This window comes from Astatotilapia calliptera, chromosome 10 (assembly GCF_964374335.1).
Source record: "Astatotilapia calliptera chromosome 10, fAstCal68.1, whole genome shotgun sequence".
Lineage (NCBI taxonomy): Eukaryota > Metazoa > Chordata > Actinopteri > Cichliformes > Cichlidae > Astatotilapia > Astatotilapia calliptera.
This window is the reverse complement of record NC_137431.1, coordinates 16,620,974-16,648,797: the sequence shown is the minus strand read 5'-3', so window position 1 is coordinate 16,648,797 and position 27,824 is coordinate 16,620,974. Positions and strand designations below refer to the sequence as shown.

The 27,824-nt window shown below is 39.9% G+C and overlaps 1 protein-coding gene across 3 annotated transcripts in view; it reads left to right on the top strand.

Moving 5' to 3' along the window:
* cadm2a (cell adhesion molecule 2a) overlaps positions 1-27,824 on the top strand; it is a 207,255-nt gene that overhangs the window by 138,248 nt on the left and 41,183 nt on the right. For 2 of the 3 annotated variants that reach the window (XM_026181417.2, XM_026181414.2), the window contains exons 2-3: positions 3,258-3,284; positions 16,991-17,140. In XM_026181417.2, the coding sequence (XP_026037202.1) occupies positions 3,258-3,284; positions 16,991-17,140 (177 nt within the window). The remainder of the gene's footprint in view (positions 1-3,257; positions 3,285-16,990; positions 17,141-27,824) is intronic. The other variant, XM_026181415.2, reaches the window with a different exon arrangement.

The window sequence follows — 27,824 nt, the reverse complement described above, 5'->3', positions numbered from 1 at the left end:
GTGCCCTCTCGAATATCCATTTCTGCTGCAGCCTCGGTTTGGTCCATCGACTAAAAGTGCTGGTAAAGAAATATTCATAAATAAAGTGGTGTGTTGATGTGCTGAAGTGAACTCTCTTCTGAACATGAAACAATGGAAAAAGAAGCGCTTTTGTGTGGACAGTATACACAAACAGCCAAACTTAATCCAATTCAGGTGTTACATCCTCATCTCTCTCTAGTGGATTCTCTCCAATCAGTATGAAGTATTGAGAGCGTGTAATAGGTGGCCATTGTGTAATCAACTGGGGATACTATGCTCACTCCATGGTAAAATGGGGGAATGAGAGAACGGGATGAAAAGCGTTTTATGCAATTTCAGCTTGACTTGCAGAACTGTTGTGTCGGTTGCCTGGTAACTGTAAACCTGAGACGCAAGTGTGGAGATGCTAGTGAAAAAGTCTCCCTCCATTTCTTTTTTTTCTCTTTTCTTAGCAGCTTGTCCTTTATGTCTCCCTATCAGCCGTATACGCTGTATATTCCTCCTTTGTTATGAGTGAAAAGTTGTAAAAACCCACGTTTTTTTTCATCTTTTGTCTGCTTTTTTCCCCCACAGATTTTGACTTAGAAAGATCACAGAGGCAAAGTTGTGACAGGGAACTCATACTTTGACAGCAGGCATGAAAAGCAGGGATATAGAGAGGTCAGACACGGCTAAAGGAATATTTCACAAAGCCTTCAGTCTCATGTAGAAAGCAGCCCTGGTAGACATGTAACATCCACTGCCCTTTTGTCTGTTGGGCCCTCTCCCTCTTGACCGGTGACACAACAACAAGGTGTAAAAATTTCAAGTGTCTGTGTGTGTCTGTGTACATTTGCCTGATGAATATGACATATATGTTTCTTTTGTAGCACTTTTTCTTGCATTTTCTTTTGTCTTTCATATTCTCACTTCCCCACGCTACCTTGCATCTTGGCAAGTTGTGAAATAGTACTAACAAAGCGTAATCATCTCTGTCAGCCACTGAAAATTGGCTATCAGGATTTAATGGCCCTCAAATATAAACAAAACAAAATCCATGTGAGAGTCAAGCGAGTGTACGGACTGTTTAGCAGCTGGTTTGTATCTCCGGGCCCGAATTCAAGGATTACTTTTTGCTCCCTTTCTGATAGTGAATTTAAAATTCTGTATGAAATTTCCATATTTGTCATTGACAGAGAGCGCGGTTTATTAATCTGTAATCGAAAAGAAACCACAATAATTTTCATAACCTGCAGACTCGGCACCTGCAGTGAGATTCTCTTTGTTCTCCCTCTCCCTCATTCTTTTTCAGGCCCTGTCTCTTAGAGCTGTACACGTTTTCAGGCTCACTGGAGGCATTCCAATAGATCCATCAATTTGGCAAAGCAGTGTGTGTGAAGCATAAGAGTCATTCCCTCAGGATACACACGCAAATACACAGACACACACACGCACACTAATAGACAATCTATGTTGTTTATTTGCCTCTCCTCTGTGTTTTTACCCGCAGGATGTCTCAGAGGTGATGCTCATGTGTTGGTTAGGTCCTCTATGTTGTTATTCCCTTTGTTTTTCATACATGGCTTTGCTGGCCTGTACTGAATAAGCTGCTAATTGAATACTCCCATAGTGTGCCATACACTGGTTTGGACACCATCCCTGTATGTCCTTTACTTCGCTGATTACAGCGCTGTCAGTCACAGGATTAGGGATGGGTATTGATAAGATTTTCACGATTACGATTCCATTTTCGATTCTGTTTAACGATTCGATTCTTTATCGATTCTTTTTAAAAAAGGAGAACACTAAGGTCGATTAGCTTAGAACTTTGTTTTATATCTTCTCTTTGAACAAGATAGAAATTTAGGAGTAACATGGCCTTACAAACCCAACAGTGACATCTTAAGAGATCCACAGCCTACGGCTCTTCAATGGGGTGTCACAGGGTCCCCAGGAAAAAAATAAATAAAAGAAATATTCTTCTGTAGCAATAACAAAGTATAACATAAATTTTTCTGTAGCAATTACACAAGAATATCCAGTAATGTCCCTGCCTACAATTAAACACATTCACATACCGAATGTCGGGGGCATCTGCTGTGGCAAATGGGTGCAAGCCTTTGACCACAAACTTAGCCACTGCTCGGTGACATTCGTCTATCCTGGCCTGAAAGGAGACGCTACCGGTAGACTGCAGCGACAACTGCCAGCATCTGAGCCAGACTCTGTCTGTCTCTCTCATCATGGTCACCTAAATGCACAGTAATGGCAGGTTTTGTAATAAGGCAGATCGCGCTAACATAATATGCACTGTTAGTTGATTATTTACCTGCCGTATTAAGGGGAGAGGACGTGCAAACGTTAACACTGCTGCTGGGTTGAGATTTACGAGTCCGGAGTGGAATTAAAAACACGACATTCATTTAAGGTTATCACGTGTTTTGTGAGCAAATGCTTTTGCATATTCGTAGTGTTTCCTCCCTTAAATGAAATATCTACTTTGCAAGTATTGCAAGTTGCCCTGTTGTCATCCATTCTCGTAAAGTATAAACAAACTTTTGAGCGTTTGAGCTGCTTAGGCGCCGTGTTTCCTGCCAGGTAAATGACGCTCCGCAACGTGGTGACGTCATTCGGACTGGAATCGATAAGGGAATCGTTTGCAAAAATGGCAAACAATTCCAAGGAATTGAAACAGTGGAAACCGGTTCTCAACAAGAACCGGTTTTCGATACCCATCCCTACACAGGATGATGTGATGGTTCACCGGTGTCGGAATGTGTCACTGCATCCAAACATATAAATCATTACTATGAAACAAAATCTTTATTTTCTACCCAAAGTCAAATGACGCACGGCAGCACAAATCCACAACATGACACGTACAGTATTGCGCAAACCCATATACTGTAGGTCTGGCAGTTAAAAAACCAAAAGCACTCTTGCACGATCCACATGATGTGTCTCGACTAATTAAAAGGTGTCACACTCTAAGGTCTCAATTTGCTGATGAGCTAAATCAGGACATTCTCTTTCAGGGTTGACTGATCTGTGCGGGTGGGGGTTCAGCACTTGTGACTGACATCCGAGATAAAGACAATGCTGTTTCTGCACATATGCGACAGATGCAGACACGCTGTTCTTCCTACAGTTATCTAATCAGTTGTTCTGTCTTCTTTCTTTGTTCTTTTTCCTCTGTATTCTGACATCTGCCTCTCTTGCTGTCCGTCCAACCCCACTTGCCTACTTGGGGACTTCAGTGATGGCTTCAAAAGGCAAAGTTCGAGGTGAGTGGTGGCTGCTGCTGCTGCTTTTCCCGCTGTGCCTCAAACTCAACCTGACAAACCAATATCAGAAAAGAGACTTAACCTTTTATTTAAAAAAATTAATGGACGGATATTTTAATCTATTTGCTTCTATTCTTTTGTGTGCGTGTGTGTCTGTGCTGTTGTTCCCTGACTATTTTGAGAATAGTCATATTTGTGTATTTGGATGAAATGTGTTTTTTGTTTTTTTCATTTCGGATTTCTATTACAGGGTTTTGCCATAGTGGGATTTATCACTATCCCAACACTGAAAAATAATGTGGAAAAACTAATTTGTTTGAGAATAAAATTAGACAGTTTGTTTCAACATAGATTTTTAGATTTGTAAATTAGTACTAGGGAAAAGGAAATCATTTAGGTATGTATATAGTGCAAAGACAACCCAAGGTCATGCAATTATTAATCAGCTATTTAACTGTGTGATAATGTCCTTTGCCATTGCTTTTATTGGAAAGGTGGCAGTACATTAAAGAGATCCAAATCTTCTCCATCATCTTCTGTGTCTCTGCTATGGCAGCGAGAACGGATTATAGATCAAAAAGTGAGTCAGAGAGGAGAAGCAAAGTGTTTATTTGAGAGCAGATAACCTGATTTCATTCTGCGTGCCTCAGCAAATATGCTTCTCAAAGACTAAGAATTTATTCAACCGTGGTTATAATCCCTTTCTGTTTAGTTACCATCTTTGGCTAATGATTACACACACACACACAACAGTCACTTCCTAAGCAGAGATGTGATCATAATTCAGATGAAAGGATTGGTATCAGCTAAGGTTGGCATACCTAATAAAAACACTCAAACTGTATCAAAGCATATTTGGCAGAAATGAAGCTCCTTTTTTTTTTTATAGATGTTTCGCAGTGATTATGCAATAAATACATTTCTTCAAGAATCATAATCTGAGCCAAACTTTTAAATTAAAGTGGCAGAACTCGAAAGTGTTTGGCTTTTATATAACTCAGGTTATTATGATGAGATCGCTTTGGAGCTCAGTCCCAAATTCATCGTGCAGCATGACTGTGACAACAATAGGGCAGTCAGAACCAGAAAGAACAATCCTCGACAACAAGAAGAACATGGCTCCCGCAGCAGATGGCATGAGCCCTGATCGCAAATTCATGGAGTCAGTATGGAATAAAATGAATAAACAGAGGCAATCAAGACAGAGGAAATATGGCAAGTTGCTCATTATTTTAAATAAAATAGCAAAACAGCTCAGTTGAACAGCTTTTATCTTAATCGAGAAGCCTCCTGTAGAAAAGTAACATTTTATAGAATTATTTCTGTGCTCAGAGCTCGTACGGACCTTCTGCACAGGTCCTTCCAGTGTTTGTTTCCTTATGGCGCATCTTAACATGCAATGCTAAAAAGCTGTATATTACTAACCCAGTCAGAATGTAATTTCAAGTGAAGGAAGCAACACTTGTTGTTCTCAGAGTTTGCCTGCTGCCGAATGGTAGATTTGGTATAATCCTCATGTTAAAACCCTGTCAGCGCCTTACGTCCTCCTTCCCTGCTATCCTCAGCTGCAGTGATAGTAGTCACAGGATCAACATCACATTCCCCCTCAACACTTCGCTACAGTTTTTTCTCATTTTCCCGCTGCGTCTGAATGCATAATGAATTTAGACCACCTCTTTCCTGATCAGCATCCAGCTGCGTGTGTTTAACTGTATCATCTCTGTCTCACTCACTCTTGATTCAATCCTCTCTTTAAAGGCTACCCTAACCTGACTATCATCCTTTTCCATCTTACCGCAGCAGTATAGGAAATCCATTGCACTCTTTAATAGGGGGAACAGAAGATGTGTAGATCAGAGTCGAGCACATGTCTCCGGCCTGCCTCTCTTACCCTTATAATGAGGCTACTGGTAGGAAAACATAACAAGCCAGATAAGATTCATGCTGATCAGTGGGTGGATAAAGGCTTAGCTCACCTCAAAGTATCGGTTCATCGGTATGTGTGCAACTGAAGGACTGAGTGGATGGTTAAGGGTGCCTTTATTCTTTTGTAAATGTGTATATATAGCATCGCCAATTACTGCATACAGCATGAAAGATTAATTCAAAGATGTTTTTTTTTTCTGTTCTTCTACTTTTTTCTTTTTTTTAAGTTGTGGAAGTTTACATCGCAGTTATATTTCACAGTCAGCATTGCAAATGAGCTAAAAAAACAGCACAAAAATAAATATATGGCACTTGTATGTGCACAAGTGACACAATTTCTAACTAAATTTAATTAGTGTTTTTTTAAACTTTACAAAATCATTATTTAGAGTGAGTCTTGTACATGCTTCACTTGCACCGTAACCATACACAACACAACACATAAATCGATTGGCCAAAATATTTACAAAGGGCTGCTGATAAAATACTCAAGTAGTCACTGATAAAATACTGTCTATATATTATGTAGATGGCATGTGGGTCTCCTCACTAATTCCTAGTAGCGCTGCAGTGGTGGTGTTTCTACAGAGTCACATGTGAGAAAACATCTGAGAATAATTCAGTGTGATCAAATGAACGTTTATTTTAAAGCTATTAGCTGCATATTGTAAATACACAATCATAACATCTTTTAATAAGTTTCACTCAATTTTCCTAATTTTCCTTCCCAGCATCCCAAAGCAGCAATTTTGGCCTAGTGGCCAAACCGCATTACTATAACATCTGTATTCATCAAGTGATGCACACTGGCCCAAAAGCATTTATTCAGTCAATGGAAAAAGAGTCAATGCGAAACTCAGTGTTAGAAACTCTGCAAAAGGCCTCTTCTCATTATAGAAAAGGCTCACTCTAAGACATAAAAGATGCGCTGTTAACATCTGGTACTACATAGCAAGGTCTCTCTCAGAAGCTGTGTCGAAGCTGTTTTTTGACTGATTTTTTATCTTATATCTATTTAAAGATAATCTTGCCCCGAGCTTTTGGAAGCACAAAACTGTGAAGTTTAGTAAGTTTGCTGCAAGCCACAGGTTGACACCCGTTTTCTGCTTTTCCATACATTTCTGTACACAACTACTGCAACTCAAAGAATACAAAGTCACAAGCAGCTCTTGTTTGCAGCCTACTCATGATGTACAATGAGTTGTTCACTTAGATGAAGAAAATTGTAACTTGAAAAATATGCATACCATCAGGAAAGTTGTGATAAGGATTTTTGCAAGCATAAATTATAGCACACATGGGAAATTTAGTGTGGATCCAGGCTTGCAGATCGTCTCAATCAACCCCTGAAAGTCCAAAAAGGAAAACCTGTAAAAGCTGGAACCTCAGCACGGTGCATGCTTATGCCACTGGAGGCACACGCACATTTTTAAAATATATATAAGAAAGCTGTTTTCCTATAGACTTCTACAGGACCGGAAGTCTTTTTGCAGCCACAACTATAACCTTCTGATGGACTGAAACTTTTTAGGCACTTCCATATACTCTGATATTATTAAAATGTAATATAGCTACACATGTGAAACTGTTTCATTTATGTCACCTGCCTAAATTCATGGATTTCAGCATATTTCTTCTCTTTGTATGTCCCGTTTCTGTTTGTGTGCAACCCCCTGCTTGTTGTCCACCCCTCCTATAGTGATACGTCCAGTTTACTGCATTAAAACAAGTCGAAAATTATTACAGTGACACCCTGAACTCTGATATTGCCCTACAACAATAAAACTGAGTTGACTTAATTTAAGTTATTTTGGGGGATTTTAAAATTCAATAAAAATAAATGCTAATTGTTATCAGCAAACTCATTCTTGTTCAACATAACACAAGGCAAGTTTTAAAGGGATATAGTATACCAGGAAATTTAATATAACAAAGTTGCTAAAACAGACAAAAAAAACCCCCAAAAAACAAGCAAAAGACAATAAAAAAAAATAAATATATAACATACATAAAACCTCAAAGAACAAAGAAAACTTTTGAATCTGATCTGTAGCAGGATTGATAAGGAGGAAGTGCACTTGTTAAATTTTGTATTTACATTTATTTAAAGTATCTATCTAGCTTGCTTTCCTAATCTTTTGAGACAGACGGCTCTCAAAGTTTAGGAGCATTAACGACGAAAACTGCATCCCCAGACGAAAAAACATTGGATGTCTGTGAAAAATATTGGCTGTCTTCCAGTTTGGCAGTAGAGGATCCAAGAGTACAAGGGCTAGATTTACTAACAGTCTGCGCCAGCGCAAAACCCTCTTTTGGCATTAAAATATCAACGACTGGGATTTACTGAAGAGGCACAGTGTCAGTTTTGCAACTGACAGGTGTGGATCGAGGTATTTTTGCAGCTGGAAATATTGCCTATATATTTCTAAGAGTTTCCCTCTCAGGCCTCAAACTGTTTTGGTTCTACAGAAAAAGTGTGAATGTGTAACTACAGCAGTGCATGGTGTGCTGCCTGACAAGGTTGGCAAGTGGTAGCATGTATAATGAGGAAAGTAATGGACCAAGACACCTGCCCTGTGCAACACCACAGGAAATGAGGGCAGTCTCTGTGGTATTATGTGCTCTACTAAATGAAGATGTGATAGTGGCCTGTCTCTACTCAGTATTCTAGTATCTGAGTTCTAACTCTTCTTCAAAAGAGGCTGTACTACAAGTGTTTTGACAGTGGATTTAAAAACTCAAATAAAAAATTCAGTTAGTGCATTTCACAATAATAATAACTGGATTAAGTTATGAGATTTAAGGTTTTCAAATAGTGTGAAACAGATGGGAAAGTTTGATCAAATTTGGAGGTTTTATGCAAGGTAAGACTGTATGGAAACCTTACGTCCATGGGGATGCACTCTTCTCCACGTGTCAAAAATGTTAACTTCCCATCTATCCTTCCTCTCCTCAACCACCACGACATAATCTGAACTGTTGATTTGTAAGACCGGTAATCGTCAATTGGAGTGATTTCAGTGAAAATGAAAAACATGTAACTTTTACTGCAGCTAGTATCAGCCCTGTCATTGTGACTGACTCATAGCTGTGGCAAAAGTGCTTTGTGGCAAAGTAAGTCTGACACCAACCAAATGATGAGAGCTGTTTCTTTTTTTCTTTCTTTTTTTTTTAAATTAGTACTTTCTGCCCACTGAATCTTGCAGGTCCCCCTGGGGTGACAAGCATTTCCCCAGATCCTTCTTAAATGAACAGAATCTGTCAACACATCACTACACATTAGAAAATCACACTGTGTCATGTTGATTTGGGGAATTTGGGGATTTTTGGTGGCAGCAGTGATTAGTTTGATTTCCCTCATGAATGCCACCCTAGCCTGCGATTATCCTGCTCTCACCCTGTATGAAAGCATAAGAGATGAAATCCTTCCTGTGATAAAAAAGAAGATGAAGTCAAGTACACTCTTCCTCCACATCATTTTGCAAGAAAACACAATAAATTTGATTTCCCTGCCCTTATGCTTTTATGATATTTAATTTGAATGACCTACTAAGCCAGTAAACGTGTGGATGCCTGCTAATATTGCTTGGCCTTATATTCAAGAAGAAATCTAGCCAAAGCTTTGCCTTCATGGCCTTATAAAGTGAATAATTCAATAGATGAAGCTGTGATCTTGCTATTTTGAAAAACACTAAAGTGAAGATAAAATTCAGTGGATATTGCACCTATTACTATTACATCTAAAGCACACAGCAGTATGTATAGCACAAAGAGGGTACACAAAGATATGTATTTAATAGTACCTGCTTATATTTTATGTATAAATCAGGACTGCATAATTTTTGAATGTTTCCAAAGTTTCTACTTGACAGTTCAGAGAATTTAGCTGTGCAAGAACTGGCTCTTTCATGGCTAGAAGGAAACATTTAAGATATTGTTCCTTTGTTTCTGCTCTTGCCTCAGTTGTTTCCTTTTTTCTCCTTTCTTTTTTGCATGTCAAAATATGTGCTTATATCCTTTCCTAATTGTCTTTTGCTCTCAGCTTCATCTTCTTCTTCTTCTTGCTTGTTTGCTTTTGCTAGCTGGAAGAAAGCACTGTATGAAGTATTTATGAAGGCCTGGTTTACCTCCGTCATAAAACTGTGAGATGTCTGACCTTGGCTCAGAAAGGATAGTGAGATCCCTGGCCATTCTGGACTGAGCAAGCTTGAACTCAGGCAGCTAACATGCTGAGAATGGGCAGAGGTTTATATCTCTGCCCTTTAAATTGATGTGGCTGAATCAAGGGCAGAAAATACTGGGCAAATGGTAGAAGTGTCTGGAAACATGTCTGGTCACCAATTTGAATTTGGGTTGTGGGCTTTTATAAATTTTGATGTGTAGGTTTGGCTCCTGAAAAGTGGCATCGCAGAAAAGTTCGGCTGTGGCAGGTCTTTGTCATCAAAAACAGCAACAAAAAAGTCAAGAGGAGATACGTGAGCTGGCATGTTTGTTTCTCGTAGTGCTTTGTAAACTCGAGGAACACCACTTCTTCTTCTGTGTTTGCCCTTATATCATATTAAATGTTATTATTGTCCTTACATGAACAGCATGTGTTAACATTATCCACTCAGTGGAAACGGAAAAAACATACACAAACAAACCTGGACTCTCTCTGTAACGCTGCTCTTAAACAACACCTAACAGCACCATGGAGAAGTAGGTGATATTTTGTTGATCTGACTCCAAGGGCCAAGTTGGATGTCAAGTTTGCAACGGCAGCACCAACAGCTGCCCAGTCTAATTACTGTATGTAAATGACAACAGCACTGCCGTAGCCAGCCTCTCTGGTGCCGAATAATTAATTTCATATCTCCAGATCAAAAATGACTGTCCTGAGGTAATTGTATGCTCGTGCTGAATACAAAGGTAGCTCCACCCTCTGCAGGGGTTGCATTCAATTTGCTCACAGCAAGAAACTTATCATTGTCAAAAGAGCAAGCTCAGATTAGAAATACTCACACGCGGGCATGCTCAGTTGCAAGCGCAATTTACATACGCCTCATTTGCCAAGAGAAAAAGAACAAAGCTGAAAAGTGAATGTTTATTCAGTTATAAGAATGAAAACAGAGAGAACCACTATAACCCAATTTATGACCATTTGCATAACAATATCGTTCATATATGGACAGGTGACTGATTAAAGTAAACACCTGAACTGTAGACCCCTACAGAGAGGGGATCAGGTGGCTCTGTTATGCTGTGAGGGGCATAATGATGGCACTGTGTGGGATCACTTGCCCTCTTAGAGGGAACTATGGCAGTTCGAAGTGATTACCTTGGCGCTGTAGTGAAACATTTCAATCCAGATGGGAATGATCTCTTAAGGATGAAAATGATATGATCTGTAGGTCACAAGGGATCACCTATAAGAAACATCGAACTGAGATGTCCGACAGCACTCTCCACTGCCATCATCACCTAAATAAAAGCCAAATCCACACAGGAAGCGACAAGCAGCAACAGGCTGCCCAGGAGCCACAAAAAGTCAGTGACATACAGCGACTTCAGGTGACGGCAGGAGATATAACTTGTGGTGACACAAGGCGGGCAGGTCCTGAGCTTCTCAACCAGCAATTAAAAATAAAAATGAAGAAAACCACTGATTAGTAACTATGTAACTTAGGCAACCAGACCCTACAATATCTGCTAGTAACTGACAATCAGCTACAAAGTGATGGGCAATGAGTGTGGGTGCTTCTTAAAGGGAATATCTTTGGAGAACCTGATAAAACAACACCTTACTAGTGGTCTTACTTATTTTAATAAAGATTACTAAACTTAGATATAGAATAATAGAATGTATGATATGTCAACTGTATAAATATTTATTGTCAGGTATTAGTTAACTGAAGTTTGGATTATACATTAGAAAAAGAAAGGTTAGCCCCAAAACACAACTGAAAGAGGAAGAGGTGTACAGATGATAACAACAATTAGAACTGTGTGAAGTCTTCACCAACTATACAAGGTTTTAATAGATAAATGCACACAGGGAGAAAAATGGAAGGCAGATTTTAAATATTTCCAATTATGAGCGTTTTGGCAGCAGTGAAAGTGCTTTAAATCTAACTGTGCCTCCCTTTTCAAGCAATACCAGTGTAAATGCATTCAATTGTGTTTTTATTGCCGGAGATTTCACTTTGTCTTCTCTTTTCAAGATATTCAAAAGATAAATTACATATGGTGCTTTAGACTCCACTCATACTCTTGTTCTTAAAAGCTGCTATATACTTTTTGTCGCAGTGGTAATTACCCTTTTTTTCCCACAGGAACATGCCATTTCATTTTATAGTGAACGCTAAAGGCTGGCTTTTTATGCCGGGCGTAATAGTGTTATGAAATGTTGATAAATCACATTGGAGATGCAACATTGATTTAGGATGGATGTTGATAGAAGGCGTGAAAAAGGTCACCGCAAAAGAGAAAAGAGACAACCCCGTGTACGCAGCGTGTTCTTGAGAAAAGCGTGTGTGAAAATTGTCGCAGTTGGAGGGAGAGTCCCAGAGTGAGGGCAGTGAGTGATGATGCTCTTCTCTGACATGTTAACTTCTGTTCCAGGAAGTTACTAACCACATTTTGTGCTTCATGTGATCAGCCCTAGCCTTTCCTTCCTGGAGATGACAGCGTATTCGTATTTTTATGTTTATTTTTTTCCAGTTGCGTGTTTAATATTTTTTCTGATGCTTTAAACAAGTGAAGAGGTTGGAGAGTTTTTATTCTCAAGGACGCTGTGACAGGATACATCCCTGGCTGATGAATTCACACCAGCTCTTGAGATGATAAAACTGTTGACCTTGTACCTTCTCTCCAATCACCAGGCCACCCTGCTGCCTGACACTTTGCGAATCACTCTGAAAACCTTGTGTACCCAGCTGCGTAGCCACCTGTGTAACCTTATAGACACTAACTGGTCATGGCAAAGCTGTCATGTCCTATGTAATCTTTTGCCTCTCATTCGTTATCTTCTTAGTGGGATGCCTTTTTTAACAGTGAGCCACTTAAAGGCCACGCTTTATAGTGTCAGAGCATCTGAGAATATGCTTTGCAGGGTGGCTAAACCTTCGATGCGGTTTCAAATGCACATTTTTTAACACAGGATTATTGGAAAAACATCAGCAAGTGCTCATAATACATTTATTCTTCTATTATAACGTATAGCGATAATGGGAAATTCTTCTCTAAGGCCCTGCAGATCTAGTTCAGGTTCAAATGATTAATTGCTCTGAGCTTAACAGTTTAAATGCAGTTCTACTGTGTTACATTGTGGGTTTTATTTTTGTGCTTTTGACTATTGTTCTTACTTGCGGTAATAACATTGTGTCTCCTAATTCCAAGGGAGTCCCACAAGAGCTCCCACTCAGTATTAGAACTTCTCTTTTCCCAGCGCTGGAAATAAAATTAAAGTTTTAAACAAACCCAGAGATTAACCTAACTTGTGTGGACAAGGAAACAAAGGCAAGCAGAAAAATGTATACACATATTTATTATTGTATTTAACGTGGTAGATAATAGCCAGACTTAACAAGCTAACTCTTAGCTCCTTGCCAGTTCTCACATCTTACTTTTCATAACCCACACAAATTATGGGCATGCTCTACTAATCTGGAATTGTCCTTTAAATTTTAAGCATGATCCCAAGCCTGCAATTATCACTTGTGCTTGACTGGCTTAAAGGGTGACTCAGCTAATCAAAACTGTGGCCTGCCTCTTCCCGTCCTGTAATCCTGTATTCTCGGCCATACATCACAGCTCTACAGCTCAGTTGAGCTCCAGTCCTGGTATAAAGGTCAGTAGCTCCAGGCTGTCCATCTGTCTGCTGCATCTCTCTCTTTTTCTCTGCTTCTTGAATGCCTAAATAAGAAAGGTTAGTAGACTCGGCTGCTCTTGCTTGAAAGGTCATGTGGGGGAGCAGACAGGAAGCACCCAGGATACTCTTATATTCGTATCAGTGTTATTTGTCCAGTCATTTGCTTGGGCAAGAAGCGGCTGAATTGGCCCGTGCATTTTTCTATAATGCCTTTCATGTTTAGGCACTAAAAGTAAAGTGGGAGCTGTGTGGGGGCTATAGCATTAGTTCCTCCTGTCACTGAAGTTACAGCAGCTTCGTGTGTGCATGCAGGGTTCTTTTGATGCTGCAGAATGAATTAAGAGCCAATCAGAGCCCACCTTTATGGTAATTTGTGATGGATAAGAATCTACAGCTAAAGTGTCTGAAACTTTAGCACAGTATAGTAAATGATCTAATTCGAGCTAAATAAAGCAGAGCTAATTTCATAATGTCATTACTTTATAATGTCATGTAGATGAGAGGATTGTTGACCTGTCTTAGCCTTAGCATGTCAGTCAAGGTGGAGGGCAATTAAAATGACCCCATTCGCCGTGACAGATAGAGCACAATTGAGCAACAGAAAAGAGGTAGGATCAAGATAAACTTTAAAGACTAGGGAGCAGCAGGAGACAGAGAGAATATGAAAATGAGAGACAAAGCAAGTGGAAATGCCACCCTTCAGGGATCAACTAGAGGAAAAAACGTGACAGAGAGGGTGGAGGGAATTGAGTGGAATGGATGTGAACTGGAAAAGACAGAGCAAGAAACTGAAAGTAGGAGAAAGAGTGGAGTTGAAGTGAGGAAAGGGCCTAAATTTAGACATGGAAATCAGGAGAGAACAGCTGCCTCCTTCCCTCAGGAGATACATTTAAATCAGGTCTGGCTGGCCAGAGGGGAGAATGGAAGAACCTACTCCACTGGCCAATTAGGCGCAAAGAACACTACGCTGTTCTAATATAACCATCATTGTGGCCCCTTTGGCCCTTTCAGTCCCAATGGAAGTGTAGCACCAGACACTGACGCAAAGCATAGACAGAGGGATCCCCGGACTATTGTAGATCTGTGTAGGAGAGGAAAGGAAAGAAGAGGAGAGATGAAATGTAAAAGCTAATAGTTTAGTGTGTCTAGCCAAAGTAAACCTATGGCATAAATATCTTTACATCGGCCTGATAGACCAGTGTGCCTCTGCTACCAGTCAGTCACTGACCAAATAGCTTTACACATATCTAATTCTGAAAAGGAACTGCAAACCAACTTATGGTGAAAATGTTATGGTATGTGGCAGGCTTTACGTCATTCCATGTTGACCTGCAGCAGGCTGACGTTTCCCTCTCACACAATGCTGCACTTCGTAGCAGAAAACTACAGCTCTTATTTTGTTTCGTATCAATACGCTATGCAAACACCCATATCAGTTTAAACTGCATACAGATTTGAATAAAGCTACATTCAAAACAAAATAAAATGAGGTGTGTTACACAACATATCTACAACATAGTGCTAACGCAATGCCGAGTAATTAGCCAGGGTATCCATCTGTTTCCTTGTTGAAGTAGCTGTTGTTAAAAAATAGTTTTATCAAATTCCAACAGGATCAGCTCAGTCAGTACGAGGCAAAGCTGCAAACTAGCATTTTAAAGGTGTGATAAGAGAGCGATGTGGGCATTCAAATGTATTAGATGAAGAGTCACACTGGATCATGGGGTGTTATATTTTGAGATGTGATTGAGCGGGCGTAAGTTAGCCATGTGCACTGGTGTAAACGTTTTTAAATGTGTGATTTTACAAACGGATAAATGTTTGAATTTAAAGAAAACAAGTGATTTTCACATATCGATCAGATTCCGCTGGTAAGACTTAAAAATTTGGAGCCCAAAACCAGTGAAGAAAGTTTGATCTTTTTGAATCGTAGTCAAAATGTATTAGAATCATAGCACAGTGACTATGTATCTTTTTACACACACACACACACACACACACACATATATATTTATATATACATATATATATAGTTGATCATTTTCTGATATTACAATCTGATGCTGTGATACTTTTGCATTTGGTTACTCCGTAAGTCTTTAGTGAAAATCTGAATGAGCGAGCCACATTTTGGAAACGCTCATTTTCCCCCAAGACATACGTGGCATTTTGCCATACTCATTAAATCACTCAATTCTTCCTTGTTTGTCATAAGCAGATAATTTGGAAAACAAACTCGTCTATTATATTTTAAGATATAAGTGAAGAGTTGGCAACACAACAAGCAAGCGGCTCCCCAGACACATCTGCTGCGGTAATGAACTAAAATTATATTTTGCAAAATCTCACTCACAAAACATCATTGGTACCATCGGGTATGGCGGTTAACCATTAACTTCTCTTTGTGGCCACCACAAAGGAAACAAAATGTATCACACTGGGCCGCATGTCGCTCCACTGCGTGAGCGAAAAAAATGAGAAAAAGTAAGTGATTTAAAGAGAAGGAGTAATAAAGAGAGTGAGGGCAGGCGCAGCAGAACGGTAAATCGCTGGCAGATCATGCCTCATGCAAAACTTTCATGAATAAAACATATTCCTAGCCTCCCATAGCTCACATCCATTTTTCCTTCGTTTTCCTCCTCTTCCCGCTCTATCTCTCACACGCATGATTAACCTCGGGAGGCCTTAATCAACACTGGAAATGACCCGTGCTCCATGACTTACCTGTCGCTTCCTCTCTTTCTCTCCTTCACCTCACCTTCTCCTGTCTCCGCACATCCTTCGGCGTGGGTTTCCCCTGCCTCGTCTGCTCGCCCAGAAGACAAAACACCGTCTGCGGGTTTGTTTATGCTACCTGTGCAATAATTAACTTGTGTAAGAAAACTCAATTAGCAGCGTTCAGTGGATATCGTGGCGTTTAAAATCTCACAAATTTGAAATATTTTTTTCGCCTTATATATGTTTTTCTTTTCTTCTGTGTTTCCTAATCCTTGCCTGGGGAGGAATGGCGGTTTAAGACGTGAGAGTTAGCTGGGGATGAATAATCTTTCTTACCTAAGCCTTCATTCACACAGTCTTTAAAATCTGTCCTCCGGGGATGGGGACAGGGATAGATTTATGGTTATTATTATTTACTTGCTTACTTGCTCCCTCAGCCTTCACACTAAAGCGTACCCAAACACGCATGTAGACCCACACGAGCAACAGTGTGAGCTGTCCAGAGTTCTGAAAACTGGCAGGCGGCTATTGATGAACTGGCTCCAGAAGTGACCTGTCCGTGGTCCTGAAAACTCCCTCTATTCAGCTTAGAGGTCACCCAGAATGATATCACTCAGTTGAGCTCTGCGATTCTCTCTTTGGATGCAGGCTTAACACAAATTAACATCCATGCATGCACACGAGTCCACAGAGAACAGTTTTTAATTGGTCTTCCCTGTGTAGCTAAGGTTTCAGGGTTGGTACCGCGGGCTAAATGCCTCCTGTGTGTTCAATGTTAGGGTCCAATTTAGCACACAGTAGTGACTGGCCAGTCTGCCTGAACATTTGCTTTGTAATTAGGCTGTTAAGCTTCTTCTTCTTTTTTTCAAACACACGAGACATTTTTGTTCTTCCCTTTTCTTCCCTAGTGAAGAGCTGATTTACTCCTCCAGTGATATTAAAGTATTTTACTTATTTTTACAAGCATCCTTATCAAACAGCTGGATAAAAATCGAATTCTCCAGTTTACCTGCAGAGCTTCTTATTTTATATCGCTGTCCTTGTGCTGAATTGAAATTCATCAAGAGAATTTAATTACCAAAGCACCCGTACAAGTTGAGCAATCGCAAATGTGCCATCTGTCTGACTCTGTCTGCCCCAGCAGCTTTCTCTGTCCCCCACCTGATGCATCCACATCTCCTCTTACACGTTTCTCGTTTGTGTCGTTTTGCAGGGATAAGCGGACAGTATCCTCTGGTTCAGAACGTGACTGTGACAGAGGGTGGGATAGCGAACCTGACCTGCCGTGTGGAGTTTAATGACAACACCTCCCTCCAGTGGTCAAACCCAGCACAGCAGACCCTCTTTTTTGGGGACAAGAAGGGTGAGTTGGAGATGAAGCAGACAACAGCCACCACATGACAGATCTGGTCTTTAAAAGTATAGGTTGGGTTTGCAGAGGAATGCATAAAACGGGATTGAATCCTTTTTTTTTTTTTTGTTGGTTGGAGATTGACCTAAAAAAACCAAAAAATCGTACTTTTTCTGTGTGTCTGTCTCTGCTGTGTCTCAGCATCTGTCCCACATTTCTCGAGTTTGTGTTTTCATGTCTGTGCAGCACGTTTTTTCATAGTAAGGAGAAACAGATACACTTGTGTCCCAGCTGCTTCTCATGCTGTTTTTTGCAAAGCTTCCCTCTGTGGATGTATAGTATGCCGTTGTTATTACTCTTTTACTTTGTTACTGTTCATCCTTACACACATAGATAGACACACATCGCTACAAAGAAGCCGTCAGTGGTGAGAGTAGATGTGACCAGCTCTATTTTGAACAGTATAACCAGTGCTGATTACCACCTGCCATTTGCAGTTTAAGGCTTTAGCTTCTCTGTCAGTTTGTTTGCAGTTGGTTTTGCTTCACTGTAACGGTTGTCTGTGGTGAATGATTGGAAAGTATAACTGAATAAGGTAAGTGGGGGTGTAAAAACAGGCTAGTGCATTTTTCATCCATCTTATCTGGCATTTCAAGCACAAGCATGATCAGTGCAAACCTTCGATCAGATTAACCACCGCCAATAAAAAAATGATGTGGTGGATCAAATCCATTTTTATTTTCTATAACCCCTCGATCTAAATTTAAAACGGTGCTTAAAAGGTTTAAATTGATGTTCTGGTCAAGTTGGAAGATCATCCCACACGTTCTGTTGGTGCTTAGCTCGTACCAGCATTAGCGTCTGCAGCACACAGTATATTAGGAGTGATGCAATATTGTTGGCTTGTGTATAAGTGAGAGCAATAAAGTTGTTGCTGATATTCAAAGACTCATTTTCACATTTTGTGGTATAGCCTTCATCAGCAGAGCATACCTTGCTGGAGTATCCAGTTAGCTATTTAGTGGTACATTTTTCCCCAGGTATTACAATGGGTGCTCGGACCCAAATGACTGTCGTATAACGCAGAAGCGAACAAAAACACTTTGAAGCTACAGTGAAATTTCATAGCACATAAAAGCGTCAGCAATGAAAGCCACATCTTTGTGAGAAGTGCCTAAAGAGTGACAAGCAAAAAGTACAGACTTCACTTAAAGTGCGTGGGCGAGGGGCGTGTTTAAATCCAGTTTAATGATTTAAAAATGTTGAATAGGAGAGATTTCACACTTTTTTTTATAATAAGAGGTGTTTATACCCTCTTAATCAAACTCATGCTTCAAATGTATGGGTTTGTAAAAATTTTGCAACTGTGAGGATATGCTGCAGCGTACAAACAGAGGAGAGAATGTTTAGCGTTTTGTTATATAGGACTTTAACAATCTCATCAACACATCCCACTTTCAGGGAGAAAACAGCCTGGGAGTGATGTGTCTGCAGAGAAGAATCGAAGCTCTGTATAAATAACAGTTTATATACCAGAGAGCTGCATATTTCCCACACAGACATTTCTCCATTAAACAAATGCAAGCCCTTGTTATTGTTCACACATTCACCGACGCACGCAAACACAATATCCTGCGTGAATACACAAACTCTAGGTGTGGCAGGAAACTGCCATTGTTTTAATGGCTAATAAGTACAGAGGGTTTATTCCTGACCTTTTACACCATCTTCAGTAGTGTCCCCATAAAGAGGATTCATGGGCCTTATTTAGTTGGTTCATGCCTGCTGGAGTGATTGTGCCCTGCGCATCTCTCAGCTGTATTATTTGAGTGTCATAGAGTATGAATCACACTCTCTTGTAAGTGTCTGGATTAAGCACATATGGGATTTACACAGTCTTTTTCCATTATCCCGCTGCCCACTGGGCTTCCTTGTCCGTTTGGGTGTTCATGCACTGTACGCGTGTGTGTTTTCTGTGTTGTTGTTTGTATGTATTTTTGCATAGGGTAACTGAATGCATGCATGGGGCAAAGCATTTCAATTTTCCGTCATTCACGTTTTCACTTACCTGCCTTTTTTCAGAAAGCGCAGCGGTAAAAAGCTGCATTGAACATCAAATTCAACAGGTGATGTTCTTCGCAGGTTATTCCATATCACACCAGGGGTCGGGCTTGGGGGTCTATTTCATGGCATTTCCAATGCAAGGCTCTAAGATTGGAAATGAAAAACCAGCCAAGGACTTTCTTATTATCAGAAAAGCAGGGGGATACTACTAAGGCTCCAGAGCTGTGTTGCTGTTTTGGTTTGGGTCTGTATTTGTGTATGTGTGTGTATGTGTGCTTTGGGAGTTGTCTTGCTGAACGTGGCAAATTCAGATGCACATGCTGATGGGAGCACAGAGATGGTGAGTGTTTCCAAAGTGCCACTGGCAGTGTGTGAAAGGAAAGATGTCTCAGCTGCAAACGCCTTTGAGCACAGTAGGTTTCAGATTAATTTTCCTTGCTGCCTGTTGGGAAGAAGAAGATGGGGATTAGGGCAAGCACACAGTTGCTCAAAAATACAACCCCAACTCTGCAACTTTTTGCATACTTTGCTATGTCACAGTGGTTGAAAAAACTATTTTTCCCTCCGTCTCTTAATGTACAAGATATTTTCCATGCAGCATCTACCTTGTTTGAACCTGCAGGTTTACTCCGTGTAAACGCAATTCTTCTTTAAATGTTAAAGGTCTATTTCAAAGTCAGCTACCGTAAATATCATTGTGATGAATTGTGGTTTTCTCTCCACTCTAATTTAAACCGAAGGAATCATTTCAGATTTCCGTATTGATGCGCGTCTGCGCAGCAGGCTGGTGACTTTGCACCGCACCTGCATGACCACATGTCGAATCACAAAAAAACGTCACTTGCATCCGGGGTTAAACCCAGCCACAGAGCATTAGCATAAACATATTGCTTTTGGAAAGACAAATGCAGCAACTGACTCCATCGTAGTCTTTTGAGTGGTGCCGGTTTCTCGGCTGTTGTTGTTTAATGTCAGCGCTGAGATTCACCTCTAAGACATTTAGTCAGATGAAAGAGACTCCTCTTGTCTCCCATCCTCTCAAAGGTGCTGGCTGTGAAGAGTTGTTTGAATTTCAAATAAGTCATTGTCCCGAATGTAGCCAATTTTGTCCTTTCCATCACTTACCACTAAGGGACTTAAGCTGTGCTTTGACAGTGAGAGAGATGAGCGCTGGGCAAGAGGGATTCTCTCTTTTATAAGATTCAAAAGAGGCTAATATCTCCTTACAAATTGCTCTTTTGGTTGACTTGATAATAGCTTTATTTCCTGGATGGAGAAATTCTGCAATGGCCCATAATTACAAAATATTCGTTATTCCCATACTAGGAAGAGCCTATGTATAATTACTTTCCAGGCTAAATTTGCAAGCCTATTTAGTGGACTCATCATGTGTGAGCGCTCGCTATGGTATGACATTTAAATCACTTACTCAACATGGTTGCTGTAATTCGCTAACCCTTTTACATACCATTTCTTTCTTTCTTTTTTGAACACCCACATGTGGGTTTTCATTTTCAACCTACTTCCTTGATTCTTTTCCCTTCTCTTTAATTATCTGTCCACCCCTACCTTCCCGACTATGGCAGGATCATGGTTTACCTGTCTTTACATGCATCATAAAGCGTTTCCCTGCAGCACAAACTTGGCAGAGCTGAATACATTATAGTTCTGTTCAAAATTATACTAAAGCGGCAGGCCTTTGTACTGGGAGCTCTGTGGCTAGAAAAGATTCTGCACATATTTCTCCAGTAATGTAATTAGTGGTCTGATATTTGGGTTTAGGTCATGTTGTCTTTGGACAACCTCCAGGAAAAAATAGTGACATGCCTTGCTGTGTGGTGGTGTAGTATTTCTTCAGGGTCAGAAATAGTACGCTTTATTCTGGAACTGACATCATTTATATTTGCTCGTTTAGTTCCTGAAATAGTTTCCCAGCTAGATAAGCGTGCACAAGTACAGGGAAACTATCGTGTTGCACTATGAGAAGATTTTTATTTTAATTTTTTTGCCATTTTCACCTTCACTGAGTAGATGTGGCAGAGGCAGGAAATGTGAGGAAAGCGAGCAGATTGACATGCAGTAAAGGTCTGAGTTCAGCGTGAATCAAACCAGGGACTCTTAAAGATCCTTAAAGATATTTGCACCCATGTGGCATTCACTCTGAACACTCAGCCATTGAGTTGGTCTGTTTACAGTAGAAAAAGATAAAAATGGATTTTACAATAATAGTTCTCAGAAAAAAGATCTAAAAGAAACATCTTTTAGATAAAAATACCATTGAATGCCGTTCTTTTCATGTAAATGCTACAGATTCAGCAAATCCTCATGAGTGCTGTTCTGTATATGTATTTGTTATGAATATATAGGCACTGAAATTAGTTTGACATCTTTCCAGCTAAATGCTTTATTAATGCTTAGATTTTGAGAGATTAATGCAAATTTTAAAGCATTTTTCATGCTCTTCAATTACTCTGGTCTTGCCTCATTCTGCTTAAAAGGCAAACTGACCATTAAGAGGTCACGCTGTCTTTGTAACTTCTAACGCAGTGTGAACTCGGGGAGCTACCTGAGTCCCGCGCATGTGCGCTGGCATATTAGAAGAACAGTCAAATTAAAAACTGCATTCTAAAAATGGGCAAAATTTTCAGATCTGTTTGCTGCAGAGGTTATTTTTTAGCATTTTCTTTTTTTTTTTTATGTAACTATGAGCAATAGTTTGTTAATGGTTCTTGAAAAATGACCAAGTGCTGAGTGCACCTGTGGTGGACAACTCTGTCTATGCTGCGCTATTTGCAGATTGATTGAATCTGTTTAAACATTAAGATTAGTGTTATGGGTGAACAGCTAAGGGCCAACTGCTCATTTTTAGGCCCCCAAACTGCTGAATATGAAACTATTCAGGTCCTAAGATATCAAATATTCAGCTGTCTGAATCAATTTGCTGGCTGTTTGTGGTTGTGTGAGCGTGTGTATCTGTGCTTGTAAGCCCATATATACGTGTGTGCATGTGGAATGTCAAGCCTTCCACCTCCCCGGTATGCAACCATGAAAGCTTTGATGCATTCAGAGTATCTGTGCCTGAGCAATTTAGGGGGATAGGCTTTTAAAAGTTTTCCAAAGTAAATAACAAAATAAGAAATGCCTGACAGACTTTTTATTAAACAGATAGCAGAACTTTCTCTCAAAAGTTAATCTTAGCTAGAAAGTTAAACTTTTGAGACAGCTGTCTTTTTTCCCCCTGGTAGAGTACCTCTATGAAACATCCTTTCATATCGGGCTGAAGATTGGTACGGTGTTCTCTCTGATAGAAAAAAAACTTGACTGTAAATCTCCAAAGATCCCTAACAAGTCCCCTTTCTCCAAGACAAGGACCATAAAACATGAGAGGAAGAAAAAGAAGGAAAAGGAGATGGAATGTAGGCCTTGGTGGGATAAAGGAGACGAATTAAGGAGGCATTTTATGAGAGCTTTCAGATGCAGTTATCACCTGTGAAAGAAACAGGCAAACTTTTTCTCTGACCTTGAGCATTCTGCGTCTTCTCTCTTTGTCATTTCACTTTGCGCATGTCTGTGTTTGAATGTAACATTCAGCGTTTGATTTGAAAAAAAGGGGGGAAAAACCCTGCTTTTGTTTGCTGTGCACTTAGACGTGCATGCAGGTATTGTAATTAAAAGTTCTGTATAGTTGTCACTGTGGATTGGAGAAACTGGTGTAAGACAAATGTCATTTCTGCTCGTTCTGATGTAAAACAGGCTGAGGTGAGAAAGACAGTGCACTGTCAAATGAGGCAACAGATCCAGTTATTACTGTCTTTATTAGTAGAGCCACTTATCATTCACAGTGTGTAGAGAAGGATACTGGAGGCAAATGGGAATAATTACCTCACACTTATAGTGTCAGGCTTATTCTTTCTGTCTTTAAGGAGAAAGTTCTGGAGTGCAGAATTGGGAATAGGAAATAATTTCTCTCTCTCTCGTTTCTTTTTTAGAAAAAGAAATCCATTTTTTAAACTGCAGCCTAAAATTAAGAGTTGTTTGCAGGGAACCTTTAACACTATAAAAACAAGGATACAACACTGCAGACCTTTTCCACTTTCTTTTAAATGCTTTGCAAAGTCATTTTGAAGGATAGCTGTAAAAATATGTAGCACCTTATAGACACCCCGCTCTCGAGCTGCTGGGGAAAATGTATTCCTCTGCAAAATACAGTAGAGTTTATGGGCAAGAGCTGTCTCCTCGCTGACCCGCTTCTCACAAGGACTTAATGAAGTAGGGCTGGCGAGGGTGTCCCACTGAACTCGACATGGCAGGTAGAGACTGATGAAAGAAAATCATTTCTGTCACAGGAAAAATCTCCACAAGCCAATTACTCTATAGAGTATGGCACATTTTACATTTTAAAAAGCCAGTATTCCACCGAAAGCTATAACGGGTAATGGAGGCTGAGGAATGCCTGAGATAGAGAATATACATTAAGCAATTCAATAGGCATTGCATTCTGTTTGCTTTTCCCTATCAGTCCCTCACACACACACATTCGCACAGACAAATTCAAGTCCCCAGATGGGTTGTTGACAAGGAAAAGAGAACAGTCACATCCAGACACAGGCGGCTGAATGTATATTCTGAAATTTGCACTTTTCTCATTATAAAACTGTGTCACTTGAATGAACAAACACCTGCCAAGGTTCCATACTAATACATACTGTCCCTGGATAGATGAAGGGACAGGGAGGTAGAAGGAAGGAGGGGGTCAGTGGAAAGAGGGAAAGAAAAGGGCAGAAGAGAGGCGAAGAAAAAATATAAGGAAGCAGTAAAATGTGCAAACATGACAGGTTAAAAGTGAGTAGTTTGAAAGTCCTGGCTATTATATGGACTCTGTATGTCCATACAATAAACACGTGTCTAGTGTAAAACAAAAAAAAATGTAATTACCATCCATTCACATACACGTTTCCTTTCCTGCCATTTTTAATGGTTCCGCAAAGCAACACAGGAAAACTGCTACAGTATGTATGCAGTCTAATTTGATATGTGCTGGACTCCAGTTGCACACACACTGTGCATGTCACCATATATAAACAATTTGCTGGCATGCTGTGGTCATCTACTGTGATATTTGCAATTTTAGTGAGGCTCACCTAACATATTGATGGAGCACAAAGCCATCAGCTGTGTGTGGTAACAAACTTACTGTAGGGTTACCCTGGTGGAGCTGGACAGAGCTTTGAATACTCAAGCCTTCTGTTCTCTGTGGGAACAAAGGAAAAGTGATTAAATAGATACCTTTTAGTTTCACTGTGGTATCACATTTTTAAAGGTGAATGCTGACTATAATGCAGGTTTGGGTAAGACACTGGTCGGACTGTGCCATAGTCAGATTTGGATACTTAACATGTATAGTGCCATTGCTATTATCTGTGTTCTTAACTAATTATTAAAGTCAGTTTCATAGCAAAACCAGGAGGTGAAAAATGTCCATGACAGGCAGATCATACCTTATGTTTTGAGCTTTAATGGTGAAATGTAAAGATAATGTCAATAAGTGCAATAAAGGCTTCCCAACACATGTTAACAGATTAGAGCCTAAGAGGAAGAGGCGTAAAAACCGCTGCTCCACCTGTTTATATTAAAATGTTGACCAAAGGTGGTAGATGTCTGTGTGAACTACTGAAGATGCACTATTTTAATTGAATCTTTTATTAAGGATCAAAAATTAAAATTGCACAGAACAAACAGAGCATGTGTGCCTCCATACACAGTTTCCCACCCATAATAAAAATGAATAAAGCATCTTGCACCTTCTGTCTGTGCAAGCTTTGCTTTGTCTTAGCTTTCCATTTCTGCACTCTGCGCTTTTCTTCTCAGAGTCTTGGAGCTTTGGTGTTACGGCCGTTTACTGTTATCTGACGTCACGGCTGCATTCATGGGAACCTCAGCATGGATGCTGTTCTCAGCCTGAGGCCATCAGCGGTTGTAATTGGATGTAGAGAGAATCACAAACTTGGGCTCAGTGATCAAAAAAAAATGTGGTTGTATTCCGTCAGTAGTTATTGTGGAATACAAATCTGCCACTCTTTGATGTTGACAACAACACCGTCCTCCACGAACACATTCAGGGCTGTCGGCACTAATGGTCTATAATGGATGGCATGCAGCTGCAGCACCTTCGCAGACAAATAGCAAAGGATGCATTCCTCTTCTCCACTCTCTCTGTCAATATACAAGCTTTCATGTGAAAGACTAGTGGTCGACTGTTTGTTCTACATGCTGTGGAAAAATGTATGTCCTGTGCACTGCTTTTATGTTGTATAAATCATGTATAATTAGTATATAAAATTTGAACCCTAAAGAAAATCCAAATGTTAAAAAATATAAGCTACATTCATTGGGTGTTTCATCCCTTAATTGTATCTGTCTCCATCTGGCGAGCCAGAAGTTGATGTTGTAATGATGTGGTCACATGAGCTTCTGGCCTCTCCTGCTTACCCTAACCCAGTCAGCGCTCTTCTCCCAGCTCTGCCCTCTGAGAGATCTTGCTCTTGGTCTTCCTAGAGCTAAGTAGCTTCTCCCCTGCCCTGATCAGCTGGGTGGATGGTGCTGATGTCCCAATGGGTTTGCAGTTTCATACACATCTCCTGCTCAGAGATATGTGCCAGATCCAGGAGGACCGTCTCTCTTGGGTAAATGACATATTGCAACCTGACAAAGGTGTGGGCCAAGATGCTTTTGTATCCACAGAGCATGTCTCAATTCCCAAATGTGCAGGTTAGCTGAAGGGAAGGGTGCCTCAAACTACACTGATAGAAACAGTGAAAACATTTCTCCAGAAGCCAGTTTCACTGCCTTTGTCCTTTGATTGTCATTTGCCTTCTGCGACCCCTGTAACTCTAATCCTTCCCAGTTAGGTATTTAGGTAAGCATTTGGACAATAGCACAACATTTTAGTCTTAATTCAGATAGTACTAAAAGTATTAACTCTTTATGAATTAAAGTCGTTGTTATAAACAGCCTTTTCAGGAGGTCATTGGACAAACTAACATCATTTTAAATTATTTTAAATGGTTTGTGTTTAACACTTTGCAACCAGTGAAAACTTGAAGTCCAGAACCCATTGACGTCAACAAATGTTGTTTCCTCAAATTCACTTACAGGCCTTTAATGCTGCCTGCGTGTATTTTTTTTTCTTCAATAACTGAAAAGCATGCTCTGTTGGGCTGAGATCAGATGACTTGGTCTTTGAGGAATATTCCATTTCTATTCTTTGAGAAACTTTTTGGTTTCTCAAAGGTTTAGGTTATTATGGCTGTGCATGGTAAAGTGTATAATGGATAGTGAAGTTTTGGAGTATTTGGCTGAATCTGAGCAGAGAGTATAGCCCTCTGTAAACCTCCAAATGCATCCTGTTTCATCTGTCAGCAGTCAAAACACTAGTGACACTGTAACACTTCCACTTACAGCCATACATGTTCATGCCATAACATTGCCTTCACCGTGTTTGACAGATGAGGTGATATGCCGTCATCCCGCTACAAGTTAATTTTCGTTTCTTCTGTCCTAATCTTTTTAGAACTGTTTTGTTTTGGAAAATTCAGATCTGGCCATTCTGTTCATGTGCGTTACCAGTGATTTTTCTTTTGCTGTAAATCCTCCGCGTGAAAGCATCACTGGATTGTAGACAATGATGTGGCTACCTCAGCCTGAGATCGTTCTTAACTTAGTTAGATCATATGAGTGGGTTTTGGAAACTGTGCAATGATTCATTGTAGCTGTCTTCTGCTGTCTTTCAGGATGTTTAGTGTTGCTGATCAGCCTGCACAATCCTTCTTCTTCTTCTTCTTCTTCTTCTTCTTAAAATGTACCTGATTATTGATCTCTTTGTTTTGGATTTTCAGCCTAATGACAGCCTCTCTCATTTACATAAACATGTGTTTGGACCTCATATTGAGAGTACAAGTAAAAAAAAATAACCTAAGAACAGGCCTGACCATGACAATGACTTGCCAGTTAGATGTCTCTTTTGATTAATTGTTTTTGGGCACTGGTATAAAAGTGGCTTTAATTCTTAAACAGTGAATTTAGTTTTGTTTACAACCTTTTTGTAAACTTTAATTACTTTAAATTAATTTAAACTTTAATTATTTTATTCTTTAAACTTTCGTTAAACTCCCCTTGATTAAATATGAAAATCTTTATGTCACACGTTGATTATTTGATTTACAGTCCATTGTATTGGTGTACAATGCTAAAATTACAAAAATTAATGGAATCATTGTCCAAAAACATATACACCTTACTACATTTCTAGATAAGACAGACTTTATTTGTAACTTGCTGATCAATTGGTCTGATTATGGAAGTGGGACTGAAATCTAAGGGTATTTTTACTGTTAGCAGTATCCTTAACAGCTATGTTGTGATTTCATGGCTATATATAACAGCTTTCATGTTTCAAAACCCAGCCTGAATCCCCTCCTTCCAGGGGGCTCAGGATGATCCTGCTTTTTGGCATCGAATCTATCCTGATCTTTGCCTGTAACTACTGGAGGAAACTACTGGAGGAACACATGACTGGATTACAAAATCCGGATTATGTATTGAATAATAAGAATCATATAAATTCAGTATTCGA